We start from the raw sequence: 25,621 nt of genomic DNA on the forward strand, positions 1-25,621 counted from the left end.
CACTGCGGGAACCTCCGGGTACAGCCCCGTTCGCCTCGTTCGCCGGGTCGAAGTTCCCTAAAAGAATCACGCATGCAATGTAATGAATATGAATGACATGCAATGAAAGATGCTTCACTGTAAGACAGCAGCGGAGATGCAATGCACTTATGCCATGAGTTAAAAGCCTGAAGGATCTCCTTATTTGAATTATTGTTTAACATTTAACAACTTATTAATCCTCAGTAAGCATTTCATAAACCCTAGCATTTTTAATGAACATGGCATAATTTAACAAGATTAACAGAATTTGATTTACCAATTTTGGACTCATCAAAAATTGTTTATGAATTATTAAAGATTAAACACATTCGTTAATTGAATAAAATTAATTATACCTTTCACAACACCTAGTATTTTTCATGTGCAGAGTATGATAATACAAGGCCAAAAAAATTAGATTCATCAATTTTGGAAACACCAAACTTTAATTAGGAATTATCAAAGCCTAGACATAATCTATTAACTCAATAATTCACAGCACATATTTCATGGCCACTGGCATTTTTAATGGACAGATCATGACACAACAAAACCAACAAAATTGGTTTTAGGAATTTTGGAGCTCTACACAATTTCCTATGCACTTTTCAAGTTTTCAGCCGATTTAACATTAAACAAATATTCTAATTCGCATTTTCCGGAGTTTTCCCGATTAATAAAAATGCCCGAAATACTTTTTGCACACCCGGCCGGTTAGCCACTGAGGCTGACAGTGGGCCCGGTGGGTTTGACCCGGGTCAAAATTGACCCGCGCCCAGTACCCCACGCCGGCGGCTCGGGCGACGTCGCCGGCGGCGAACGGCGGTCTGAACGGCTCGGCCGAAGGTGGCAACAGCACCAGCACGAGCACGTGGTCACGGTGGGGGTACATGTCGACGCCGGTGATGGCCGGAGCACGGCGATCGGCGGCGAGGGGCAAAACCAATCCGGCGGCGGCACGGCTTTGACGCGCCGAAGGCGAACGGCGACGCAACAGACTCAGGTGAGGGCAGCTATAGCTTCTACGAGGGCGCGTGGACCAAATGGCGCGGCCCAACGCTGAAGAACTCGACGGTGGCACGGCCGGCGGCGAGAGCTATGGTGCGGCGGCAGCCGGTCGTCGCGGACTCACGCGCCAGCGACGGGACGGAGGGAAAGCGGCATGCGCAAAAGGTGTACAGGAGTATGGGGAAGCTCACCGAGCGCTTCACTGGGCCGAAGAAGCAGCAACGAGGCAGCTCGACGGTGAGGTGCGGAGGGAGGCCGCCGGCGCCGAGGAAGACGGCACGAGCTCGCCAAATTCGACCGAGAGGGGAGGGGATTCGCACGGAAATTAGTTGGAGAGGCTCCGACGATCCCTCTTTGCGCTTCTCGCGGCTTGAGCTCGAGGGAGCTTGCCGGTGGCGCGTCGGATTTGGCCGGCGGCGCGGCGCAAAGCGGCTCTGCTCTGTGGTGCGCTGGGCGACAGGGAGAGAAAGCGAGGGAGAGAGAGAGGAGCCACGAGAAAGCGTCCAGGGGGGGGGATTAAGGCCGACGACGCATCCACTCGAACGTTCGGCCGGTGACTCGACGGCGTGCTGGGTTTGCCGGCCACCAAAGTCAACAAAGCCAGCACCGCCCTCTGGAAGCAGCGCGGCTGAGTGAGGAGGGAGGATGACAAGCGGGTCCCGCAGGAACAGTAACCGCCAGGCAAAATATCTCCACCACTTTAGCCAACTATTTTGGAGGTCTTACTGTGGTCTAAAATTTGTGGAACAAATTTTGTTGGCTTCTATAAATCATGAACAATCCATTTTACTTTGTTTGACCCAAAAAGCTGGCACCAAACTCAAATGAAAATTCTCCAAAGAGGCAAGCTTTTCAAACTTGTGCTGATTTTTATGCTTTGAAAACAATCCCCAAAAATTTGGAAAAATTCATTTATATTCTCCTCCAGGCACCTACTAATTTCTAAAATTATTTCCAACTCTATGTTGTATAGCAATATTGTGAGTTGCTTAACAACGCATCAACTAATATTGATTTTTACAATTTGCTAAATTGAAAATTGCATGCCTAAAATTGCTCAAAACCATTAAACATGATGTTAATGATACTCATGATGCTTAATTATCTAATTAAGGATTTTGGGCTGTGACATGAAGGAGGAGGGTGCTGAGGAAGAGTATGAGGAGGATGTCGATCCAGATAGGGCACATTCACCAGATTATTCGAATGAACTTACCGATGAGGTAGATGAAGGAGAACGAATCCCTTCTCTAATTGAACAGATAGAGCGGGATAATCATGAGGCTAACGAATCCTCTGAGTATGACATCTCAGATAATGAGGTTGATGCTTCGGTTCCCACAGATTGGGACAATCCCAACTTCAACAACCTTGTGGTGAAGGAGGGGAACCAACTAGCTTGGGTGTATATACAGAATGAGGTGACTCAAAGTGCTATGTATCCTTACCAGTCAGGCCATGAATGATGCTGTGACTCAATGGGCGACATCGCTTTGACGACAATTTTATGTTGTCAAGTCAAGCAAGAAGGGATATGATGTCAAGTGTGCGAATGAGGATTGCATATGGTGGGTGCATGGTTTCAAGGGGAAGTGAGTTGATTATTGGGAGGTGTCGATTACAATCGAGCACACTTGCATGATGGACGAACTTGAGCCCAGTCACAGGAACATAACCTCATCCTTTGTCCTCAATGTGATGTACGCCTAGATTGTGAACAACTTGAACTACGAACCAGAGTCCATAATCAGGCAAATTAAGGAGGAATACAAGTACACTATCAGCTATAACAAGACATGGAAGGTGAAGAGGAAGGCAATCGATATGAGGTTCAAGACCTACGAAGTGTTGTATGAGAATTTGCCACATTTATTGCAGACCATTGCTCGAAGGAATCTGGAGACATATTATGACATTGATAGTACTCATTGTTGTCCAAACCTAGCAAGTACGTCCTAAAGCGATGTTTTTTTTTACAATAGGACATGTATTGAAGCTTTCTAACATTGTCAGCCTATCTTGTGCATCGACGATACTTTTGTTACTGGCAAGTTCACGGGATAGATCCTAACTGCTATTAGGGTCTATATGAACAATCAAGTTCTGCCGTTGGCCTTCATATTTGTGGAGGGTGAGAACAACAGCAGTTGATATTGGTTCTTGTATCGTGTGAGGATGATAATTATTTGTGGCCAGTCAAACGTGTGCATTATACATAAGAGACATGCTGCGATGCTCAGGGCGATTCTAGATCTGCAAAATGGAATGGACGATGGCTTGATTGGACATGTGTGGCCAGATCTATAGAGTAAGTGGTGCATGAGGTGTTTGGGTGCAAAATTCTTCTGCTAGTTCAAGAACAAAAACCTCTTGAACATGTTCAAGCGGTTGTGAAGTTAGAACCAGCAGTAGAAGTTTGATGCTCTTTGAAAGACATTGGATGAGCTGACAAAAAAGTAAACGCAAGTGCAGGGAGGCCCATGAGGGGGCTGGAGGACGAACTAGTACCTCTTGAGTCCCTGCAAAAGGACAATAAAGCTGGCATCACGTGAAGGACTGGTCATCTACCAGGTCATTTAACAAGTGGATTGAGAATGAGCTGAAAAAGAAGTGAGCTATTCTCTACAACACAAATGGGGCTAGGTACGATATTATGACTACAAATTTAACAAAGGTTTACAATTAGATGATAAAAGGTGTGAGGGGGTTACCGTTGGTGGGGATTATAAAGTTCATACTTCAAGGGACATGCAAGTATTTCAAAGACTGCTATGTAGTAGCACACACGGCGTGGAATAATGATTTATGGGACGAAGATGACTAAGCACATGAAAGAAAAGATGGAGAAGGCAAAGATGCACCGGTAAAGATCATGAGAATTGCACAACACAGATACGGAATTCTATGCAGAAACAAAAAAATGAGAGAGGGCAAGCATGAGAAAGTTATCCACGAGTGCACCATCTTCGATGATAGATGCGTTTGCACTTGCTACAAGCCGATGCTACTGCATAAGCCATGCTCCCATGTGATTGTTGCATGTGCTGTGAAGGGTATAAGGACTCAGACGTATGTCTCTGACTACTTCAAGAAGGAAGCTTTGTTCAACACTTGGAATCATGAATTCTACGGTTTTGATATTTATGGTTCTTTCATGAAGGAACCTGGGCCCAATTGTGTGTTCATCCATGATCCCTCATCCATTGATACACCACTCAATCCTTAGCTCTCTCAACTGCAATGTCTTCCTCAGCTCCACCAAGCCCACCCAAGAAACATTGAAAGATTTTCATCCCTAGGAGGGTCAAACCACTGATGTGCTTTTGTGGCGACTCTTGTAGGCTTCGCGAGTCCTAAGATATCTTCTACACATATGGTCTACACTTCTTCATGTGTGCCAACTACCAGTACGACAAGTCTCGATATGGACTGTACGAGTACCCATTGGTATAGCGACATAGATAACTTATGTGATGCTTTTCATATGATTTCATGCACTGTCTTACTAATTTCTCATCTTCTTTCATTTGTCTAATCTCCTACACATATCTGTGACTTCATAAAATGGCTCGACATGGAGCAAAATGAGCACTAAAAACATTGAGTCGTGAGCATGCGGCCGAGGAGCAAAGCGTATGAACGCTGGGAGTATGAGCAACAGCACGAAAAACTATGACTAAAGCGTCAGGAGGAGCAGCTCATGAGGAAGACATGGAAGGAGCATGCCATGGCTGAAACACGCGAATCAGAGAGGGAAAGGAAGCGGGAGAGAACCCATCACGCTAAGGTGCGGGGCCCTGAAGCTATACGAAAGGGAAAATATCCAAGGTGCACTCAGTAGAGAGCATCTATTGTAACTCGGTATTTTTTTATTCCCTAAGACATGTTAGGATTAGCAGCGGCACGTTATTAGGTTAGTCTTTAGTCGTATCGTGCATGCCAACATTTATTGTCGTCATCTCTTTATGATTAGGATCCTTTCGCGCAGCGATGATAAACCTAATGTTCCATGTAATATTTGTCAGTGTATGTAACCTTCCTACCGGGTTCTATGCTAATAATGCTTCACAATTATAATTATTAAAAAATAGATTTTATATCATCCCAACATAACTTCATTACAAAATTACTCATACAATTTTACATTCAAGAATAAACAAATGTCGATAAATTTACATCGAACCAAAATTTTTAAAACAATAACCACTATCAACAACTATTTACATAACTAACATTTCTCGCCGAATAAATATGTACTATTTTTCAAATTCCCATATAAAAAAGTTAAATTATAAAAAATTATATGCACATATTGCCCGTTCAGTGGGCAAAATCAATTTCTTACCCGCTGAATGAGCGACATAAAGATCTCGTCCGTTCAACAGGCGAGAGCAAAATCTCGCTCGCTGAACATACGAGATCTTACTCTTTTTGGTTATTTAATTCAATAACCGCCAGGGCTCACAAGATCTCGCCTGTTCAACGAGCGAGACCTTGTTCTTCCTGTTGAACGGACGACGGTAGGTTAGACCTACGATTTTTTTTAAGTGATTGTGTATTCTTGATAATATTGAAAAAATACAATATATATATAAATATAATTTCCCTGAGCCCTACCTAACTTTGTTGTTCAGTGAGATTATTGGACCGGGTCTAAGCAACCATTTTCGGCCTAAATCAAATCAGACTTTTCTTTGTCCCAGCCCGAGCCTAGCCCGGCCTGGCCCATGCTCAGTCTATTCTACGTATACGAATTCCTATCTATAGGTGGCTGCGGTTGGGCATGCGTGGGCAGGTTTGTTTGTGTCTTTTGCGCAGTGTGGGCTTAGCGCATGTAATAAGAGAACCTGAATTTAAACTGGGCCATATGGTATTCAATGGCAAACTACCAGCGGCATGGGCCACATTTTTCAAATGATGACGATGACCTGCAGCGTCCTTGTTCTAGGGTGTGCCAATTGCCAAGCTGCCAATTTGCCTCTTGACGCGGAAGGCCATGAGGCCCATTATTCAAGTTTCAACTGGGCACAGTGGGTTCATATGCACAGTGTTGGCTTAAGCCTCCAGAGGAGAGAGATGATTGAGAAATGACATTTTTTATTTTTATATTTTTAAATAAAAAATTAGAATTATATGTGCTTGTTCTGAAAAATTACAAATATAATCTCTTATCACCTGTTTGAAAAATTTTCAACGGGCGACATATTTAAAAAAAATATATCACATTCTAATACTCTCAAAATTCAAAAAATTATAGAAATAACCATGAAAAATTCTAAAACAATTTACATGGTGTAGAGGATGCTATATTTGAAAAATTTTAAAAAAATTCCATTACACAACATGAGTCTATATTTGAAAATTTTAAAAACTGACGCATATATTTGTAATTTTTTATTTAAAAACATAAAAATAAAAGTTTGTTGAGACACTGCTCCTCAGGTCGCGACCAGTGATGCTAGCTCCCAGAAAAGCTAGAGCGAGACAACAAGTCGTTGCGTCAGTGCCAACTTCATAAAAAAAAAACCTTATGATTTCCCTCCTCAACGTCTGCTCACCTCGCAAGCGTGAGAGCAGGACGTGACATTGGACCACGCGAGGGACTAGCGGACATTGACGTCCAGTGGAGGTCAAACTCGAGGACATCCAAGTAGGGATGCCACTCCAACGAGCCGTGTGGGCGCACTTGGTCGTCCAGGCATAGGAGGCTCCCCACCACATGCAAGGACATGGACGTGTCGTTGCAACAACTCTCCTCATCTCCCCCACACTCCTATATGGACCGATGACACCCTAAAAGGTATGGTTTGTGAAGGTTTCCAAACATTTTAACAAGGTAAACCTCAATAAATTTCTATCTATATGGTTGCACGTGCTTGAGGGGCCATCGTCTACATTGTTGGCGACATGATTCTAGGGATTGCAATGTGTTGGTGATATCACCGTGTTTGGCTTCCTTCTACATGGTTAGGGTTGGGAGCACTGAGTGAAAGCCCTGGTTTGGCCTCATATTGATGTTGGTGTCGGTGACGTCCTTAGGTGTCGTTTCCTCTTTGGAGACGGTACCGTGGTGCTTCCTGCTTTTTGGGAGGTTCTTCGGGTAAAAACCCAACTCTGGTTTTTCTGGATGGGCAACGGAGGCATCACTGGCATCGTACGCTCCTTGGAGACATCGTCTGGGTTTCCTTCCTCGTGTTTTTCTGGTGGCAGTTGGTTTGAGTCCTGCCTTTGGGCTATTTTACGGCGGCGTTGATCATCTCAGGTCTAGTTTAGCTACATAAATTGTATGGTATGCGGTGCTCTAGGCATAGTTTATTTAGATAGTTTGCCCACGGTGTTGTGATTTTGAGCTTTGTTTTCCTAAAACACTGAGTGTTGTGTGGTTTGTTAGCATGTTGGTCTCTTCTTCATATTAATATAATAGACAACTCTCATATGATTCATTTTAATTTTTTTTATCTAGAATATACTTTAGATTTATCAATGTGGCTACTCTAATGCAATAAAGTTTTGCACCTATGTTCCAATCCTAACAACTACATATGTAATTCTAGGAAAGGAAATTATGAAAATTAAATGTTACAATAAATAAGTGTAGAATGTAAATGAGTTAGAGAGTGAAAACTCGTCACAATGTTTTTTTTCGTTGTATAGGTGGATTGTCTCTCACCACTAGTTCACGTTAGAGCCACTAGTAAGGGCCAAACTCTTAGGTTAGATAACTCTGTGACTCTATCTGTTAGAACTCACCATACGCTGCTGTGGCTCATACCTGACACACCTAGATCTTGATCACCATGTTCACTAAGATAAGACTTCACCGCTCTGACACAGGCCACTCACCGCCATAAAAGTCGTCTAGGTATAGACATTACCAAGAGTAACAAGCGTAGGTCACTCACTTGATCCAACTCTAGACTAATCACCTAGTTAGATGCACACTAGGCATAGCACTAATCAAATCCTTAATCTTGTGCTAATTACCTTTATATTCAACTTCAACTCCAAAATGACTCAAACCCTCTCCACATGTGTATATGTCTTATGGTTGGAGTGAGCAACCTCAAATGGCAAGTGGTTGAGGTATTTATAGGGTCATGTCCAGAATTCCTAGTACATTATCATACGGTGACCTCACTGCATGCTATGATCCCTTTTTCAACGGTCCAAAATCCGACCGTTGGAGCCTTGTTAGACCTTACCGCATCACGTGTTGACCTTCTTCTCCGAAGCCTAAGACCTTCTAAAAATGAAGTACATTGCATCGCCCTATGATCACCACATCATGCGGTAACTTATCATTTGATCTTCTCAACTTGCAACCTCTTTGCAACTGATATAAAGTTTACTACCTCATGGGTCATTGTATCATATGGTGCCACTACATCATGCGGTGACTTCATCTACGAAAATTGGAAAAACTTTTGTAGCATCTACCCACAATCACCATATCATATGATGATCTCACTGCATCATGCAGTGACTAGGTTTATAGGGGAACGTGTCTAATTCGAAATAGTTCAAGTCCCGATCTTGATGTTCTTTATTTATTGATGTCTTGGGTTTTCATTCTGGTTTATTGGAGTCTAGTCAAACCTAATGTGTATCACCTACTAAGTAATTAACCTAAATACACTATATCAAACTACTAAATCCAAATCCCTCTTCATAGTACGAACCAAGAAAATAAACCTATCTACATAAGTGATGCTCTTAACACCATAATTACTTATCTAAACAATAGATCCTTATATTTTTATAAAGCTATTTTTTTGACCTTAATGATAACTCCTTTCAAATACTTGAAACCTCAAGTATATCACATAGTATTAATAAGACTAAACTTTGCTATAATAGTAAACAATGTTAGTCGTATTAACTATATTAATATTAATCATCAAAATTATATTTAACCAATGTTATGGTCATTGATTTTTAACTCATCTCACATCAACTCCGAGCTGTCCTCCAGATCCGAGTCCAGCCCCACGTGTAAGAGGGAGCAGCCGGAGGGGTCATCGGCATCCATGGTGCAGAGCTAGGTTGTTGCTCTAGATCCACTCAAGCTCGGCACGGATCGAACCGATATGTACCAAAATTGGTAGATCAAGTGGAGAAGAGGCAGAATAACTCATCAACGTCGAGGCAGCGAAATCGGTGGTGCTGGGAGGAGAGGACGAGGAAGATTCCGTTGCGTGAGAGAGAATGGGGAAGGAGAGCATTGCGGGAGGAGAGGAAGAGGACGAGTCAGTTTCTTTTTTCCTTTTTTAATTGCCTTGGTGGGTCCCACAAGTAAAGCCACACATTGTGACATGGATGCCCAATTTCAACTGACAACTGTAAGGCCTAAAATTTTTCTGGTGCCAGTTCAACACTGTAGAGGCCTAACTTTGTGTTTTTGTTAGGAAATCTGGAGTTTTACAATAAAATTTGGGTCCGTCTTGATCTCTAAAGATTTTGTCTTCTTAGAATATGCCTATATCTCTTGGAGATTGATTCTATCTCTTAGGGATTTTAGCACTATATATACAGGACAGCACCCCTTATTGTAAACACAGATAAATAAAGAATAGAGAGTCTTTCCCCTACATTATGTCTCTCTTTTTAATCGTTCTTCGAGGAATCGCTGGACTATACTCGGTAGTAGCAGTTTCTCAACACGTTATCAGCACGAGACTCTGCCATAGACAAGTTAGAGAATTGGATCTTCTCGCTCGCAAGGATTGAAAGGTACGATCTGTTCGGTACGTATACTCGCTGTTACTATTTATTTGCGTCAAAATAGATCTAAATCGTATGAACAGTAGCAAATTTGCATGAATAGTAGTGAGTTCGTATGAATACCATTGCTGTGTTGCATCTCGCATGATCAGTAGCATCGTGTATGCATGAATAGTACCGAGTATGCAACAAACAGTAGCGTAGCAGGTTCGATCTACACGGCAATAGCAATCATGACGTTTACAGTACCAGCGCATGAACAGATCGCACGGCGATCAGGGTTAACAAATTTGTCGATTACCGCTCAAAATTCACGGTTACCGAATTTGAATTCAAAAAATTCAAAATAAAAAATAAAAAAGAAAACATCAGAAGAAAAAATCCTAAAGAAACTAGAGAACAATTATAAGAATTTATATGAATTTTTTTTTCAAAAATAATGTCGTTTGTATCATATTATATAGGGAGGAACTTTGAAAAAAAAGAAAAAACTTGAAGCGTGCAGCTCATTTATTAACTCATGTTAAGGAAATGCTTAACATGCAACCACATATTTTTCTTGTGTAGGGTGTATCTTAAGAGGATCTTTAAAATTTGTTTCAATTCATTTATAGTTTTATTAATTTCTCCATGATTTTTACAAAGTTCAAAAGCATAAAGTGAATATGTTACGAAACAGCACTGTAATTAACTTTTTCTTGTCTACCATTATTTTCCTATATAAAGCATAGTATAAGTAAACTAATAAAAGTGGATTCACTAATTTTGGAGGTATGATGGGTTAGTTATGTATTAATCTAGTTGCAACACATTTACACAATCCTGCATGTTACAATAACTATTCCATGAATTCATGTATTTTTAAAAGACATAGGATCATATAAGAAGACTAAAAAATTGGTTTCATGATTTTTGGATTAGCAAAGAGTAAACTATGCATTTAACTTGGTTTAGCAAATACATTTTCTCATAGAAAATATTAAACTTTTTTATGAGTATACATACTTTTATCATGTAGATCATGTTACAAGAAACCACCAAAATTTGTTTCATATGATTTGAAGCTCAGATGAATTAGTTATTGATTTTACAATGTTGAGTCATTTTTTTTGTTTTTTGTTGAACTTCACTGAAATTCGAGAAAACCGCTCGATAAATCGCTAAATGTGGTCAGTAACCGGTGCAAACCGACTAGTTACCGACAATGCGGAAAATTTGGTCGATAATCACCTCCACAGTGAACCGCTATGGGATATTTGTGGAAAGTTGGAATATATGTCGGTTATTATATTGCATCTATAATTCGATATTTAGAATCAACAACTGGAAATCTTCATATGACTCGCTTCACTGACTGCATTTTTAATGAAAATAATTTTCTATCATTATGGGGAAGAATATACCATTGGATGAAAAATATCGGGAAATTATATGGCAGACTGAAGGAATTGCGGCACATGATTCTCGCGCTAGTGAAGCAAATGATAAAATATAGAAAATTATAGATATACAGAAATTAGCAAATAATTTATCCGATCATTTTTGTGATTTAAAGAGCGTGACTAAGTCGCATGTGCCTGTACGCAATATACCGGAGAGAGTAGAAGTACCAAAAGAAGGTACCCCTTATCTTGTCTTAGGAGCTCCGAAAAATAATACAAGGACAAGAAATTGGGTTTCTCAAGTCCCAAATAGCCAGAGACATCTGGTGAAAATGGAAAATGAGAGCTTATGACAGCTGATCACAAAAGTGTCCCAAAGGAAAAAAAAGGGAGCCAGTTGAGACTTGGCGATAGTATGGAACCTGAGGAAGTAGGCATACTAGATTTGGATCTTCCCGCGCAGGAAGAAACCAAAGAAAATGCATGCACTGAAATCAACATTGGTAAACTAAAGGACCTTGCTTCAACAGCAAGAAATTATGAAGAGCAAGATGTAGAAGCACATGAAAGTGCAGGCCATAATGAAATAGCAATAAACTATATGAATTCAGGGGAATCCTGGAATAGAGCAACCATAATAGTCGATAACTACTTTGCAAATAAAATTTTCACAGTCATAGATTGAGCTTGCATCGCTCACTGAATGTAGAATGAGATCAGATTGAGAAGACTGGCAGAAGGTAATAACAAATGATCTGTTATCCCTGAACAAAAGAGAGGTTTTTGGGCCAGTATGTCCCATACCTCTCCACATCAAACCAGTAAGATACAAGTGGATTTTTGTTCATAAAAGGAATAAAAGGAATGAAATTGTGAGGCACAAAGCACGACTAGTGGCACAATATTTCACACAACGACTATGTCTTGATTATAAAGAAACCTATTCTCCGGTGATGGGTGTCATTACCTTTAGATATTTAATCTCAATGGCAGTAAATCTGGAATTGAAAATGAAATTGATGGTTGTTGTGACCGCATATCTTTATGGAGCCTAGATTCAAACATTTATATGAAGGTACCTGAAGGAATACCATTGCTGAATCATGATAGAGAAAATAGACACATTTATAGCGTACAATTGAAGAAGTCGTTATATGGGTTGAAATAGTCAGGCAGAATATGGTACAATCGTTTGAGTGAATTTATTGGAAAACAAGGCTACATAAATAGCACATATTGACCATGTGTATTCATAAGAAGGTCCCAGGATAGATTTTTTCATAATATCCATATATGTAGATGATCTAAATATCATCAGTGCAGAAGAAGAAATAGAAGAAGCAAGTTCCTACTTCAAATCTGAATTTGAAATAAAAGATTTGGGTAAAACTAAATTTTGCCTGGGCCTACAGCTATAACATGTGGTAGATGAAATATTTGTACATCAGTCAAACTACACTTAAAAGGTGTTAGATCGGTTTGATTTTAAAAAATTATTTTCCGCTAAAATCCCCATGTTTGGAAGCTCATTACATGTAGATCAAGATCCCTATAAACCTAGAGAAGAGGGTGAGGAATTATTGAGACCGGAATTCCCATACTTAAGTGCAATAGGTGCACTGATATATCTGGCTATTTGCACTAGGCAAGATATAGCGTTTTGCAGTAAATCTACTTGCACGATACAATGCAGAGCTCACTAAAAAGTATTGGAAGGGCTTGAAGGATATTCTGCGCTACTTGCAAGGTAGTAAAGATTTGAGTTTGTTCTACAAAAAGAAGCAGAACCTAAGTCTGGTTGGCAGGTGCTGGGTACCTGTCAGACCCGCATACAATAAAATCACAGGCTGGCTATGTTTTCTTATGTGGTCGAACTGTAATTTCCTGAAAATCATCGAAGCAAAGTCTTGTATCTACTTCGACAAACTATTTAGAAATAATAGCTTTATATGAGGCCGCAAAGAATGTGTATGGCTTAGAAGAGTGATCGATCATATCAAACAGTCATGTGGTTTGAACACTACTAACACATACTATTATCTATGAAGATAATGCTATCTGTGTTACATAAGTGACATCGGGATATGTAAAAAGTAACTTAACGTAGCATATCAAAACTAAGTTTTTTTATGCTCATGAATTGCATAAGATGAATGAAATAAAGGTAGTGCATACCAAGTCATGTGAAAATCTTGCAGATTTATTCACTAAGTCTCTCCCCGCATATATTTTTGAAAGTTGTGTTTGTGGTATTGGGATGATGAGACTTAGAGAGTTGCACATTTAAAGGGGAGAATTTTCATATAATACCGGTACGAAGAATTAAATCTTAGTCAAGAAGATTAAGTGCCCAAAGTTAACCATGAAGATTATTTGAAGCATTTTTGGATGAATTGTACTTCTTTTCCTTTAGATGAGTTTTTTCTGAAGTGTCTCATGTTAAGGTTTTTAATAAAGAAATTCGTGTAACTATGTCACGAGGTATGTACTCTTTCTCCTAATTTTTCTCACTGGATTTTTAGAGAGTTTTGATGAGACATATGTATTTCGCGAGAAGTGCATAAGGGGGAGTGTTATGAAACTTAGAGTTTTACAACATAATTTAGGCTCATCTTGATCTCTAAAGATTCGGCCTTCTTAGAATATGTCTCTATCTCTTGGAGATTGCTTCTATCTCTTAAGGTTTTTTGTCATTATATATACGGGGCAGCATCTCTTATTATAAACATAGATGAATAAAGAATAGACAGTCTTTCTCCTATATTGTGTTTCTCTTTGCAATCGTTCTTCGAGGATTCGCTAGACTACACTTGGTAGCAATAGTTTCTTAACAGTTTTTCCCCGTAATTCGATCCCACAAACTGTCATCTCCACCGTGGCACGAAATGGGACTGTTTGGTTCTTGTCTCTAAGAAGTTCACATAAAGAATTTGACTTCTGTTTGATTCAAAGCCAATATTTAGTTATGTCTCGAAAAATTTAGCCGGCTAAATTTTTTCAATAGCAAAACCAAGTAAGATTTTATCATCTAAAATAATCATCCTGATTTTTAGCCGATCAAAATTTTTATTCGATATTAAACCAAATATTACTTGGTATGACTAAATCTTGGCATAACCTTAATTTTGATATAGCTAAATTTTAACTTAGCTTCTTAGGGACGAGAACCAAATAGCTCCATGGTTTGTGATGCACTTGAGGGGCTAGGCTGGTCACTACCCTTCACTACCCCTCTCACTGCATGAATGTTGCAGGACTTTGGTAGGTCGGCAACGGTACGGTTAAATAGCTTGATCCGATTTTCGGCACTCATTTTTCCAGTCCGTTTTCAGGTGATCACAAGAAAGAGCTTATGAACAAACACGAGATACCATGTTCCTCCTTGAACGAAACGAAAACAAAATTTCGAGTTTCTACTTTCTGGTGCTGCCGTAACCATATTCCTAACTGATTTCTTCTGCGCCCCCAAGCCAAGCCATCAAGGACCGCGCCACAAGGTGATCGAGCACCGCGATTCCACAACAACCGCAGCTACCACCTCTGCTCTGCTCACATGCCAATTCCTCATGTGCTACGTCTGCTTAAACTTGTAAGCCTTTTCTCCCTTTTTTTCCCCGGGAGAAAACTTGCAAGCCTTTTCTCACACGGTTCGCTGTTGCAATTCATTCACTACACCCAACCGTGAATACAAGAATCGCTCTCGCTACCAGAAAGACCCAAACTTGCAGTGAACGCCCATGACTTGTGGTGTCACTGCTCGTTGCGTCGTGCTATAAAATCAAGGCGGCTTACACATCACCATTCACCAAGACAACAGGGAGACATTGATCACCACGAATCAGCCAAGTACAATTCACAGCAATGGAAGCTCTCGCCGTCGTGGTTGTGTCTGTTGCCGTTCTCGCGCACGCAACAGTCACCGGCGCAGCTTCGGCGCCATTGGCGACGCCGACGACGACAACCAAGGGCCCGGTGATCTATATTTTCGGCGACTCGATGTCGGACGTGGGGAACAACAACTACCTCCTCCTCTCCATCGCCAAGTGCAACTACCCCTGGTACGGCATTGACTACAAGAACGGCTACCCCACCGGGAGGTTCACCAATGGCAGGACCATCGGTGACATCATGGGTAAGTACACATATGCATGGACAAATTGAGAAGCACTAGTTTTGTCTGCAAGAAAGGTGATATGTGACGTTAATTTCGTTCGACGTATGCAGCCGCCAAGTTTGGCGTCCCGCCGCCGGTGCCGTTCCTCTCCCTGTATATGACCGACGACGAGGTCCTCGGTGGTGTCAACTTTGCGTCCGGCGGCGCCGGAATCCTCAACGAGACCGGCATTTACTTCGTATGATACTACCTGTTTCACTTCTTTGTCACCGAAAATTCTTACCTATTGTAGTCAGTAACATAAGTGTGGCCTTGCGATTTTTGCAGGTTCAGTACCTGTCGTTCGACAACCAGATATCGTCCTTCGAGCAGATCAAGAACGCGATGATCGCCAAGATCGGCAAGAAGGCCGCCGAGGAGACTGTCAATGGCGCAATCTTCCAAATCGGACTCGGTAAGATCAAAGCAATTTCTTCAGCTCAATCCGCGGGCGCAAGTTGCAAGGTACCAGTCAATGGGAATTAACAATCAACCTGACACGATGAGCGCTGCTTTGCAGGGAGCAACGATTACGTCAACAACTTCCTGCGGCCGTTCATGGCTGACGGCATCGTGTACACCCACGACGAGTTCATCGGCCTCCTCATGGAGACCATGAACCGGCAGCTCACGGTAAGACCGGTCGATCGGTGCAAGGAACGCGCTGCGCATTGTGCACTACCCTCATCCCAACACGCAAAGCTAATTTACACTGGCGTTCCTGTAATGATGGGCGAAACTATTGTCGTCGCAGAGGCTGTACGATCTTGGCGCGCGCCATATCTGGTTCAGCGGGCTGGCGCCGCTCGGCTGCATCCCATCGCAGCGCGTCCTCTCGGACACCGGCAAAGACTGCCTCGACGACGTGAACTCGTACGCCGTCCAGTTCAACGCCGCGGCCAAGAACCTGATCGAAGGGCTGAACGCCAAGCTGCCGGGCGCGCGCTTCTCGCTCGCCGACTGCTACTCCATCGTCATGGAGCTCATCGACCGTCCCCAGAAATACGGTAACCAGCATCCTCGGCCTCTGCTTGTTCTTCGCGCGCACGCGGACGCCATGCATATTTCCATGCCATGCTTGAGCAGACCAGTAGCAGTAAACGCGTCATGCATCCGGGTGCAGGGTTCAAGACGTCGCACACGTCGTGCTGCGACGTGGACACGACGGTGGGGGGCCTGTGCCTGCCGACCGCGCAGCTCTGCGCCGACCGCAAGGCATTCGTGTTCTGGGACGCGTACCACACCTCCGACGCCGCCAACCAGGTCATCGCCGACCGCCTCTTCGACGACATGGTCAGTGCCGGCTCCGTGGTGCCGGGCAACGGCACCTCCGGGCCCCGCGTCGTGGGCGCGAAGACGCCCAAGCCGTGATCACCCGAGCCGAAGGACCGACCGTCCGACGTCGTTCGTGCTACGGTTTACGGCATGGAAGCGCCTTTTCGTGTGGCAACTCCGACTCGTGTGTTCCATTAGTCCCCTAGTGTTCCAAACGTTCATGTACTCCGTGCAGTTAAGCATCTGTGTTCGATGATCTAAACAAAGAAAAGAACAGAGTGAAATCGCAGCGCCGAGATTATAGCACATTTTCTGTGGCAAAAGCATGAGACAAAGTTCTAAAGTTTCAGACATCTACATCTCCACGAACCCGAGTCTTGTACGTATCCTGCTTGAAAACATATTAACATCCTTGTCCGACTGGATGTCCCAACTGATTTCTACTTGCAAGAAACGAGTATCCACGTCTCAGTATCTAACACATCCGCCGGGGCTTACGCATCGTCCGCCAGCCGACGGCCGCGAACGCACCCGTATGGTGTGTCAGTGTGTATGTTCGATTTGTATTCCAAACTAAGGGGGTGTTTGGCGGAGCTATAGATTCAAGATCCACGCCGAATCTAGACGAACACCTGTCAAAAGACGCAACTCTAATTTTTTCGAAGCACCGAGGTCCTTGAGCGAGAACTCACGCCAAAGTGAATCGATGACACGATGAAGTAGTGTTGTCGATGAAGCAATGAGGACGGTGTCATCGACGTATAGGAGTAGGTGCACCATGTCTAATCCTCGCTAGTAAATGAATAGCGAGGGGTCAGCCTTGGAGGTTATGAATCCCAAGGCTGTTAGGAACATGGTGATGTGGCTGAAACAAGTGCATGGGGCCTGCTTGAGGCCATAGAGTGACCGGCTGAGGCGGCACACATGTGTCAGGCGTGCGGTGTCGACGAAGCTGAATGGTTGCTGACAGTAGATGGTATCGGCCAGTGTGCCATTGAGGAATGTGTTGTAGATGTTGAGTTGGTGAATATGCCAGTCGTTGGAGAGCGCAAGGGTGAGGACTATGCGTATGGTGGTAGGTTTGACAACCGAGGAGAAGGTCTCGCCGAAGTTGACTCCGGGGTGTTGAGAGAAGCCCCGAAGTACCCATCTTGCCTTGTATCGGTCCAAGGAGCCATCAAGCTTCAACTTGTGCCGGTAAATCCATTTACCTGAAACAACATTAGTTCCAGTCGGACATGGAACAAGGTCCCACGTGTGTTAGCACATAAAACATCAAACTCCTGCCACATGGCAAGGCACAAATTATCGTTGTTGAGTAACGCACGATATGTCTACATGATCGAGGATGGAGCAGCAATGTGGTGGTTAAGCTGGTACACGGGCAGACAGAAACCCATCTTGCCACGTGTCGCCATGGAGTGATAATTGATGACGGGGGCGAGAGGCTCAACATTGCACGACAGTGGTGTGATAGCTATTGGAGTTGGAGGTGCTAGCATAGTGGGTGGCGATGGCGCAGTGACTGGCAGTAGCGGCTGTGCAGATGGGGCAACAACAGGCACTGGTGTAGCAACATACTGTGGTGGTGTGACAGCAGGTAGCAATGGATGGACGGGGCGTATGGCAGTAGGCTCAGCTGCAGGTGGCGTGGAGGTGTGCTGCATGTGCACAGGGTGTATGATGGGAGCAGGGGCTGAGCTGGGCATGAGAGCCAAGAGAAAATCAAAGTCTTAGTCACCCGGCGAGTTGGGCTGCTCCGCGAATGGAAAGGAAAACTCATCAAAAGTGATATGTCGGGAGATGAGGATCTTGTTTGTGGAGAGATCAAGGCAGCGGCAACCCCGATGGTTGGAAGAAAATCCAAGAAAGACACAAGACTTGGACCGAGGGGCGAGTTTGTGCAGAGCTGTGGCGAAAAGGTTTGGATAACACATACAACCAAAAACACGAAGAGAGGAGTAGTCGGGAGGTGATTCGAACAAGGCTTGGTAGGGAATACCAAACTGGAGAGCTTTGGTGGGGCGGAGGTTGAGGAGAAGGGTGGCGGCATGGAGAGCTTCGACCTAATATATGGGTGGCATGCAGGTTTGGTAAAGAACTGAGCGAAGGATGTCATTGGTAGAGCAGATGATGCGTTCAGCTTTACCATTTTGTTGAGATATATGTAGATATGGCATGCAGAATACAACACCATGGGAGAGGAGATGTAGGTGCATGGCATGATTGTCAAATTCCCGGCCATTGTTGCACTGAATGCCACATACAGTGGAGGAGAGTTGTATGTGAACATATGCAAAGAAATTGCGAAGAGTGTCAAAAAACATCCGATTTGAGATGAAGGGGGAACATCCATATGTAGTGAGTGCAATCATCTAGAACAACGAGGTAATATTTATAACCCCAAACACATGGAACTGGCGAGGTCCAAAGATCACAATGAATTAACTCGAAAGCTTTGTGACTGCAAGTGGAGGAAGGAGAAAATGGGAGATGAACATAGCGATTGTCGGTGACACAGGAACCAGGGGTCCCCGAGTCCCGAGGCTAGAACAGCAGAGTGCCACGTGACGCCCTCCCGTGAGGATTATCTCCCTGAGGTACTAGAAGACCAAGTCCCGTGAGAGGATGCTCGGGGCCATGAACAGTGGTCTCCGAGTACCCGACTTCCCCGATGATCCGAGAAGATCGAGTGCCGGAAAGAGAGTGCTCGGGGCCGCGAACAGTGGCCCCCGAGCACTCAAGTCCCCCGACGACAAGAAAAGCCAAGTACCGGGAAGAGGGTGCTCGGGGCTGCGAACAGTGGCCCCCGAGCACCCGAGTCCCCTGAGGACCCAGGGGAAGTCAGTTCTGGGAGAGAGTGCTCGGGGCTGCGAACAGTGACCCCCGAGCACTCGGTTCCCTAAGGACTCAAACAGCCAGTTTCGGGGGAGAGTGCTCGGGGCCGTGAACAGTGGCCCCCGAGCACTCGGTTCCCTGAGGACCAAGAAGGGGCATATCCGGGAGAGAGTGCTCTGGGCGGCGAACAGTGGCCCCCGAGCACTCGGTTCCTTGAGGGCCTGAGAAGTCCTTCGCCGGTGGCCCCGACAGGGGTCGAGCGGTAAGGTGTCAGCTGGTGAGAGACCCGATGCTGCATTTAAGAGGGCGCGTGGCCTGTCACTTCCAACTGCTCCCCCCATGCTCGCTGCCAGTTCCTGCTACGACCTGGCAGGGAGGCGTGGGGACATTTAATGCATAGGTCCCATCGCGCGACATTCGGCGCGCCTCAGGATAACATCGCGAAGCCCAAAGCGCCCCGCCTACCGCCCTGTTGTGTCAGGCTTGCTCTGACCGGGCGGGCACGCCGGGCTGCTCGGTGGCTGCCCGGTGGGCCCTCCCCGCCGCGCCCGTTGAAGAACGGCATGATGACGAACAAGACCAGACAGGGACGCATTTTCAACCCTCCCCGTCACCTCGCGCAGCAGCCCATGATGATTGCTTTCCATTTATGGCGCCTTGGAACTCGCGTCATCCTTTCTGGGCACGCTACCGCCCCGGTGGGCATATAAGCTGGACGGGCTCCCCGGAGAAAGGGGAGTGAGACACAGAAGTTGGGCAACCGGCGACAAGCACAGAAGCTTAAATCGACCGAAGAACAAGGAGCGCGAAGCTCTAGACTTAGACAAATATTCTTGTAACCCAGCAAACACTTAGAGAGACATTCTCAGAGCATTTATAGCACACACACAGGAGTAGGGTGTTACGCTCAGTGCGGCCCGAACTTGTCTAAAAATCCCCTGAGCATTTATTGCTTCCTGCATCCGATCCTTCCATTCCACCTGCATCTCATTTATGCCCATTTATTTCACCCGCAAAACGGATTCAGAATCATCCCCCGGCCAAATCTCAAAGGGGGTCCCTCCGGATCCCCGCTTGAGGAGTTCACCCTCCGACAGCGACCCAATTGACACACATGGCACAAAGTGTCCTTCGATGGTTTATTACATGAAATGTAGGAATGACGACTAAGATGTGACAAAGCTTGGTTGCCGAGATGTCCAAGACGGCGACGCCATAGGATAGTCGACTGAGTGGTGGTGGTGAGGGCGCTATGGACTGGGAACAACCACGAGAAGGGGTATAGGTCGCTGCAACTATTGCACCTGACAATCATGTTTTCATGGTCATGGACATGCGAAGTTATAGATTTACAAAAGTTAGATTTGTGGTGTGCGTACCCCGGCAGTGTGCTTGTGTTTTGGAGAAAGCTGGTTGTATACCGTTGAAACTAGTTGGACTAGATGTCAACCAGCTGAAATATGGGAACTACAAGGGAACTGATAGCTTTCCCCTAGTGCCAACAACTTTTATCAGTTAAATCTGGCTTTTGATTAACTGGTTTAAACTGAGTGTTACACCTTAATTCACATTGTATATAAAATTGACTTTACGCCCAAACTATAGCTACGACTAATTTCTTGATTACTGCCCTTATGCATCTGCTCAACTTCTTGAAGTAGTGTTAGAATTTATCGAGTACCTTTCATACTTAGTCTTGCTCCTTTTAGATTATTGAGATGAAGATTAACCTCGGCCCTAATGAAGTTAAAGAGAAGAAGTCTAAGGTCACGTCCACACCCAAATTGCATGTGGCATTAGGTTGTTCCGCTTTGTTTTACTTCTTCCGTTGTAGGCTCTTTTGCCTGGCGTACTCAATAAAGAGAAGAAGTCTAAGATTGCGTTCACACCTAAATTGCATTTGGCATTAGGTTGTTTCACTTTGTTTTGCTTCTTCCGTTGTAGGCTCTTTTGCCTAGCTAGTTAGCCATAGAACCTAGTCCACAAGACTATATTTTTCTCTTTTTAGGTAATTATTTTATTTAAAATATGTATTTGATATTATTCTATTGAAATATTTGCGTATCAGCTACTTGATTCAGTGACTTCAAAAATTGCAGAGTTCACAAGAAGTCAATCTCTAAGTCATAACATGTTTATGATGATCAGATCATATATTACACTCTTTTTCCCTTTATAAGTTTTACTTTCTAGTTTTCTCATATAAGTTTTTAATGAGGCAATATAATGCAAGCATATATACCATATTATTTTCTTCTAATATTTTTCCTCACTGGGTTTTCAAGGAGTTCTTTAATAGCATATTCTAATAACTTTTTCTCCTCATATTTTTCTTACAGGGTTTTTGGAAGAGTTCTTCATTGATTCATATACATATGATGAAGATGATCAAGGGGAAGTGTTGAAATTGACCTCCTTCTTCCCCTACCAGCAATGACGGTTATGCTTGGTGTCACTATTACAAAACATGCAATTAGTGACGGTTTAAAATCATTATCAGTGCTGGGTATTGAACCGTCACTGATTACTTAGCACTGATTATCAGTGACCATTAGCGCTGATTCTAGAACCGGCATATAACCTCACCATCACTGCCAGTTCGTGGATCCAATCGGTAGTGAAGCCTTTTTCCTGAAAAAGAAGAAAAAGAGAATAAATCGATCCCATTGTGCCGTCACCGGACCTCGCTATGCTGCTTCTGGATCCTGCCTCAGTAGACACACTAATTTTTCCCATTTCACACAAGCAGAAACATGTATATATGAGATTAAACAATCATATAATATTCTTCTCCCTTTATACCACAAATCAAATTATTCTAACCAGATTTACAAAGAATTTACGAGAAATTCGAACTGACACTACACAATTCAGCTACACAAATGGGCTAATCTTGCTCAACGGGATCAGCACCTTGCACCACAGTGGCTGCCGTGCCTTCGCTAGCTTGTGCACCCCAATTCAATTCACTCCAATTCAAATGAAACCAGCAGCAGGAAGGCCAAGGAACTTAGTGGAAGGGAGAGCTTGGAGGTTACAACATGTACTCATTCTTGTCGATGATGTTGTCGTCGTGGTTGAACTTGCTCCTCTTCTCCTATTTGGTTTTCCACTTGTCGATCAAGTCCTTCCACTCCATGCTACCCTCCATCTCCCTCTCTACCTCTAGGTCCTTCCCACTCACTGCAAAATACCACGCAACAAGGCCATGCATCTTCAGATCAATCTTGCAAGATCAATCCAATCAGAATGGCAAAAGAATTTGTTTTGCATCGACCGCTTCCAGTAAAGGAGGACATCGTGGCCTCCCATCTGCCACTTCTGCGCTGGTTGCCCCATGTTGCCACCCCCTTCATGCCCGCCTTCCCCATGCCACCACCTCCTCCTCCTGGATCGAGACAAAGGAGAGATCGAGAGAGAGGAGAAATGAGAGGATGAGAGAGGGTGAGAGATTGCGTCTGAAAGAGATAAGGTTAGGCTCAGTTCAATTGGTTTGTGAGGGGCCACATGAGGATTTAGAATTTTTTTTTCAACTGTATCAATTATCAGTGATGGTTCGTGGTTAGAATCGGTACTGATAGTTGGTTTTAGTACGGGTTCTTAACGACTCAATCATTGTTTAAAGGCAGAAGGTTAAGAATCTGCAGTGATATATTTTTAATGGCGGTTCTTACACAATTAGCATTGATAAGCTGCCATCTATAATCAGTTCTATAGTAGTGTATCAATTGAGGAGGAGGTGTCTCCCCAACGGCACCTCTCATCTGCTATACAACATTAGTCTCGTTTACACTCAACATTCTCGATATCGATCGCAAGAGATAGACGCATCGAATCGTGCCCGCCGCCGCAGCACGAATCTGATCAGCGGCAACAATTCAGATGTCGGACGCTACCCTAATCATCTTGTTCCACGCGGTGCCCCTCGCTGTAATCTTCCTGATCTGGGTCTGCGACAAACCTGCAGGCGGAGAGCACGCGGACGAGGCGCTGAGGGCTCAGGTGGTGGCGGTGCTGCCGCACTTCCGACTCGTACGTGCAGGTCAGGGCGGCTTCGGAGCCATTGGCGTGTGCCATCTGCCAGGAGGAGCTCCGGCAAGGGCAGCTGTGCAGCGAGGTGCTGACGTGCCGCCACATGTTCCACGAGTGGTGTATCCGCGCGGGGGTGAAGAAAAACAACAGCTACATGCCCGCTATGCAGGGTCACGATTGTTCCAGGAACAGTGGGCGGGGTGGCGGCTGCTGATGACATGGTATAGGTGCGAGTCAGAACAGATATGCTCAGTGATACTACACGATGCAACCGACAAAGCCCTTGAGTCATGCCTCGTTGTATTTCTTCCTGCCCCCCACACACAAAAAAAGATGTTTAGTTCCCATGCAGTCATGCTACTATTTGTTTGTGAGCTTAGAAAATCTAATAGGTATATACACACATGCAGTCATGCTACTATTTGTTTGTGAGCTTAGAAAATCTAACAGGTATATACACACATGCAGTTTTACATGGTTTAGTGTCTGGCCGGATGATATATGTGTTGAAACGCGGGAATCTTACAAGAATCTCTTGGGGAATAGGTTTGGTGTCTACACATGTGAGCAAAGCACTTGCTCAAGCCATGCAAAGTGTCGAGGACTAGGCTCTTGTCGAGGTTCGACTGAGTTCATCGACGAGGGCCTTCTATTTGCTGCAATAATCAGCCACATACATGAAGCCCTTAGAACTCTTGCTCGAGATACATGGCATACATTATCGCGGTAGAGGCCCTCAATGCACGTCTAGATGGTGTGTGTGGTGTCCGAGGTGTTCATCACCATGGCGAGAAAGTCGGAGGAGATGGTGGAGTACAATGACAAACATACGAGAGCATAAAGACGCATCCAGTGCCAGTTGGGAGGCAAAGGGGAGGCCACGAGGATGTTGTCATTGAGGGTGTATTTTTAGAGAGCAACCTCAAACAGGCTACACCATTGGACATAATTGCCCGCTTGGAGGTCAAGGGTGATGGGGATGAGAAGCATGATGTTAGAAACACTGAAGTCTGCGCCTAGAGCACGGTCTTTGCAGCGATCTCTGCCTTCGCCAAGGCAGCATCGAGTTCTACTTGAGCCGCAGCGGGCTTGGCGGCGGTGGAGGGGCCGGTCATGACGGGAAGGTGGGGAAAGATCTGGTCCGTAACATATATGATACCATGAAGACGATTATACAAACACACTTGTGCGATTACATTAGGAGTCATCGGCATATAAAGAGTACATGGGTGTTCAGTAGAAAACCGAACCAGTTACATACCAAAAATATATGTCTAACAAATAGTTAGTATATCTTCTAAGAATGGAAACTAATTTTGTGTGGTTGCCGTGATCTTCAGAGGGCTTGGCACTGGTGTACGGGACATGCACGGTCTTTGTTCGGTTAACAAAATCGTGCTTTGCGCGCTTGACATTCTGTTCGGGATCGTGCCACTTGTACTGATGATCCGCTCCCTCTGCAAACACCCGCCAGTAGACGTGGACGGTGAGCAGCACAGGGTCCTGGTTGCGCCGGATACAGTGGCTCCGCCGCCACCGGCTGCGGCGGCTGCACCGCACCTGCGCTGGCCGGCGCTGACGTACTTCTCGTACGCGGCGCGAGGGCGCAGCGGCAGGGCGTCGGAGACGGTGGTGTGCGCCATCTGCCTGGATCCGCTCCGACACGCGTTCCACAGGGATTGTGTCCGCGTGCGGGCTTGGAGCAGCAACAGCTGCCCGCTGTGTAGGGTCAAGATCGTGTCGGGATCAGACGGAGTCGCGGTTGCTGATGACATGGTGTAGCTGCGACCTCCGAGTCGGAACGGATATGCATGATCGATGAAGAGGACGAGATTATTTGGTTCGATGTGGTCATCTTGTGCACGAACGTAGGGTGCTTGGATCGGCCGTCGGGTCAAAGGAGTCCTCGATCTTGTTGTGGAAATATTTTGTTCATTGGCTTTTCGGAAGGGTCTTCCGAACAGATTTTGATCTGTCGTTACCACTGATATCCATCTTGAAGTTTAAAGTTATTTCTCTGCTTGCAACTGATTCTCCTTGCTTTGTTTCTTTCTGCTCCCTCGAGCTGCATATATACTTCCCGACGCTATTGTTATGAACTGACAGTTGACATGGACAATGTGGCAAGCAGCAACACTTGGAGACTTTGACGATCGGTGCGTCGCTGCGTGTTGCTCCAGTCCGAAATCTG

At 44.6% G+C, this 25,621-nt stretch overlaps 2 protein-coding genes across 2 annotated transcripts; both read left to right on the top strand.

The window, feature by feature from the left end:
* The first annotated feature begins 14,914 nt into the window (after positions 1 to 14,914).
* LOC133925844 (GDSL esterase/lipase At5g37690-like) lies at positions 14,915 to 16,925 on the top strand. The gene is made up of 6 exons (XM_062371595.1): positions 14,915 to 15,264; positions 15,357 to 15,484; positions 15,574 to 15,700; positions 15,806 to 15,918; positions 16,040 to 16,292; positions 16,409 to 16,925. The coding sequence occupies exons 1-6, from the start codon at positions 14,994 to 14,996 to the stop codon at positions 16,654 to 16,656; spliced, it is 1,140 nt and encodes a 379-aa protein (XP_062227579.1). The 5' UTR covers positions 14,915 to 14,993; the 3' UTR covers positions 16,657 to 16,925.
* A 7,870-nt stretch (positions 16,926 to 24,795) lies between these two features.
* On the top strand, positions 24,796 to 25,212 carry LOC133927597 (uncharacterized). The gene has a single exon (XM_062374057.1). The coding sequence runs from the start codon at positions 24,796 to 24,798 to the stop codon at positions 25,210 to 25,212; it is 417 nt and encodes a 138-aa protein (XP_062230041.1).
* The last annotated feature ends 409 nt before the right edge of the window (positions 25,213 to 25,621 follow it).

This window comes from Phragmites australis, chromosome 8 (genome assembly GCF_958298935.1).
Source record: "Phragmites australis chromosome 8, lpPhrAust1.1, whole genome shotgun sequence".
Classification (NCBI taxonomy): Eukaryota; Viridiplantae; Streptophyta; class Magnoliopsida; order Poales; family Poaceae; genus Phragmites; species Phragmites australis.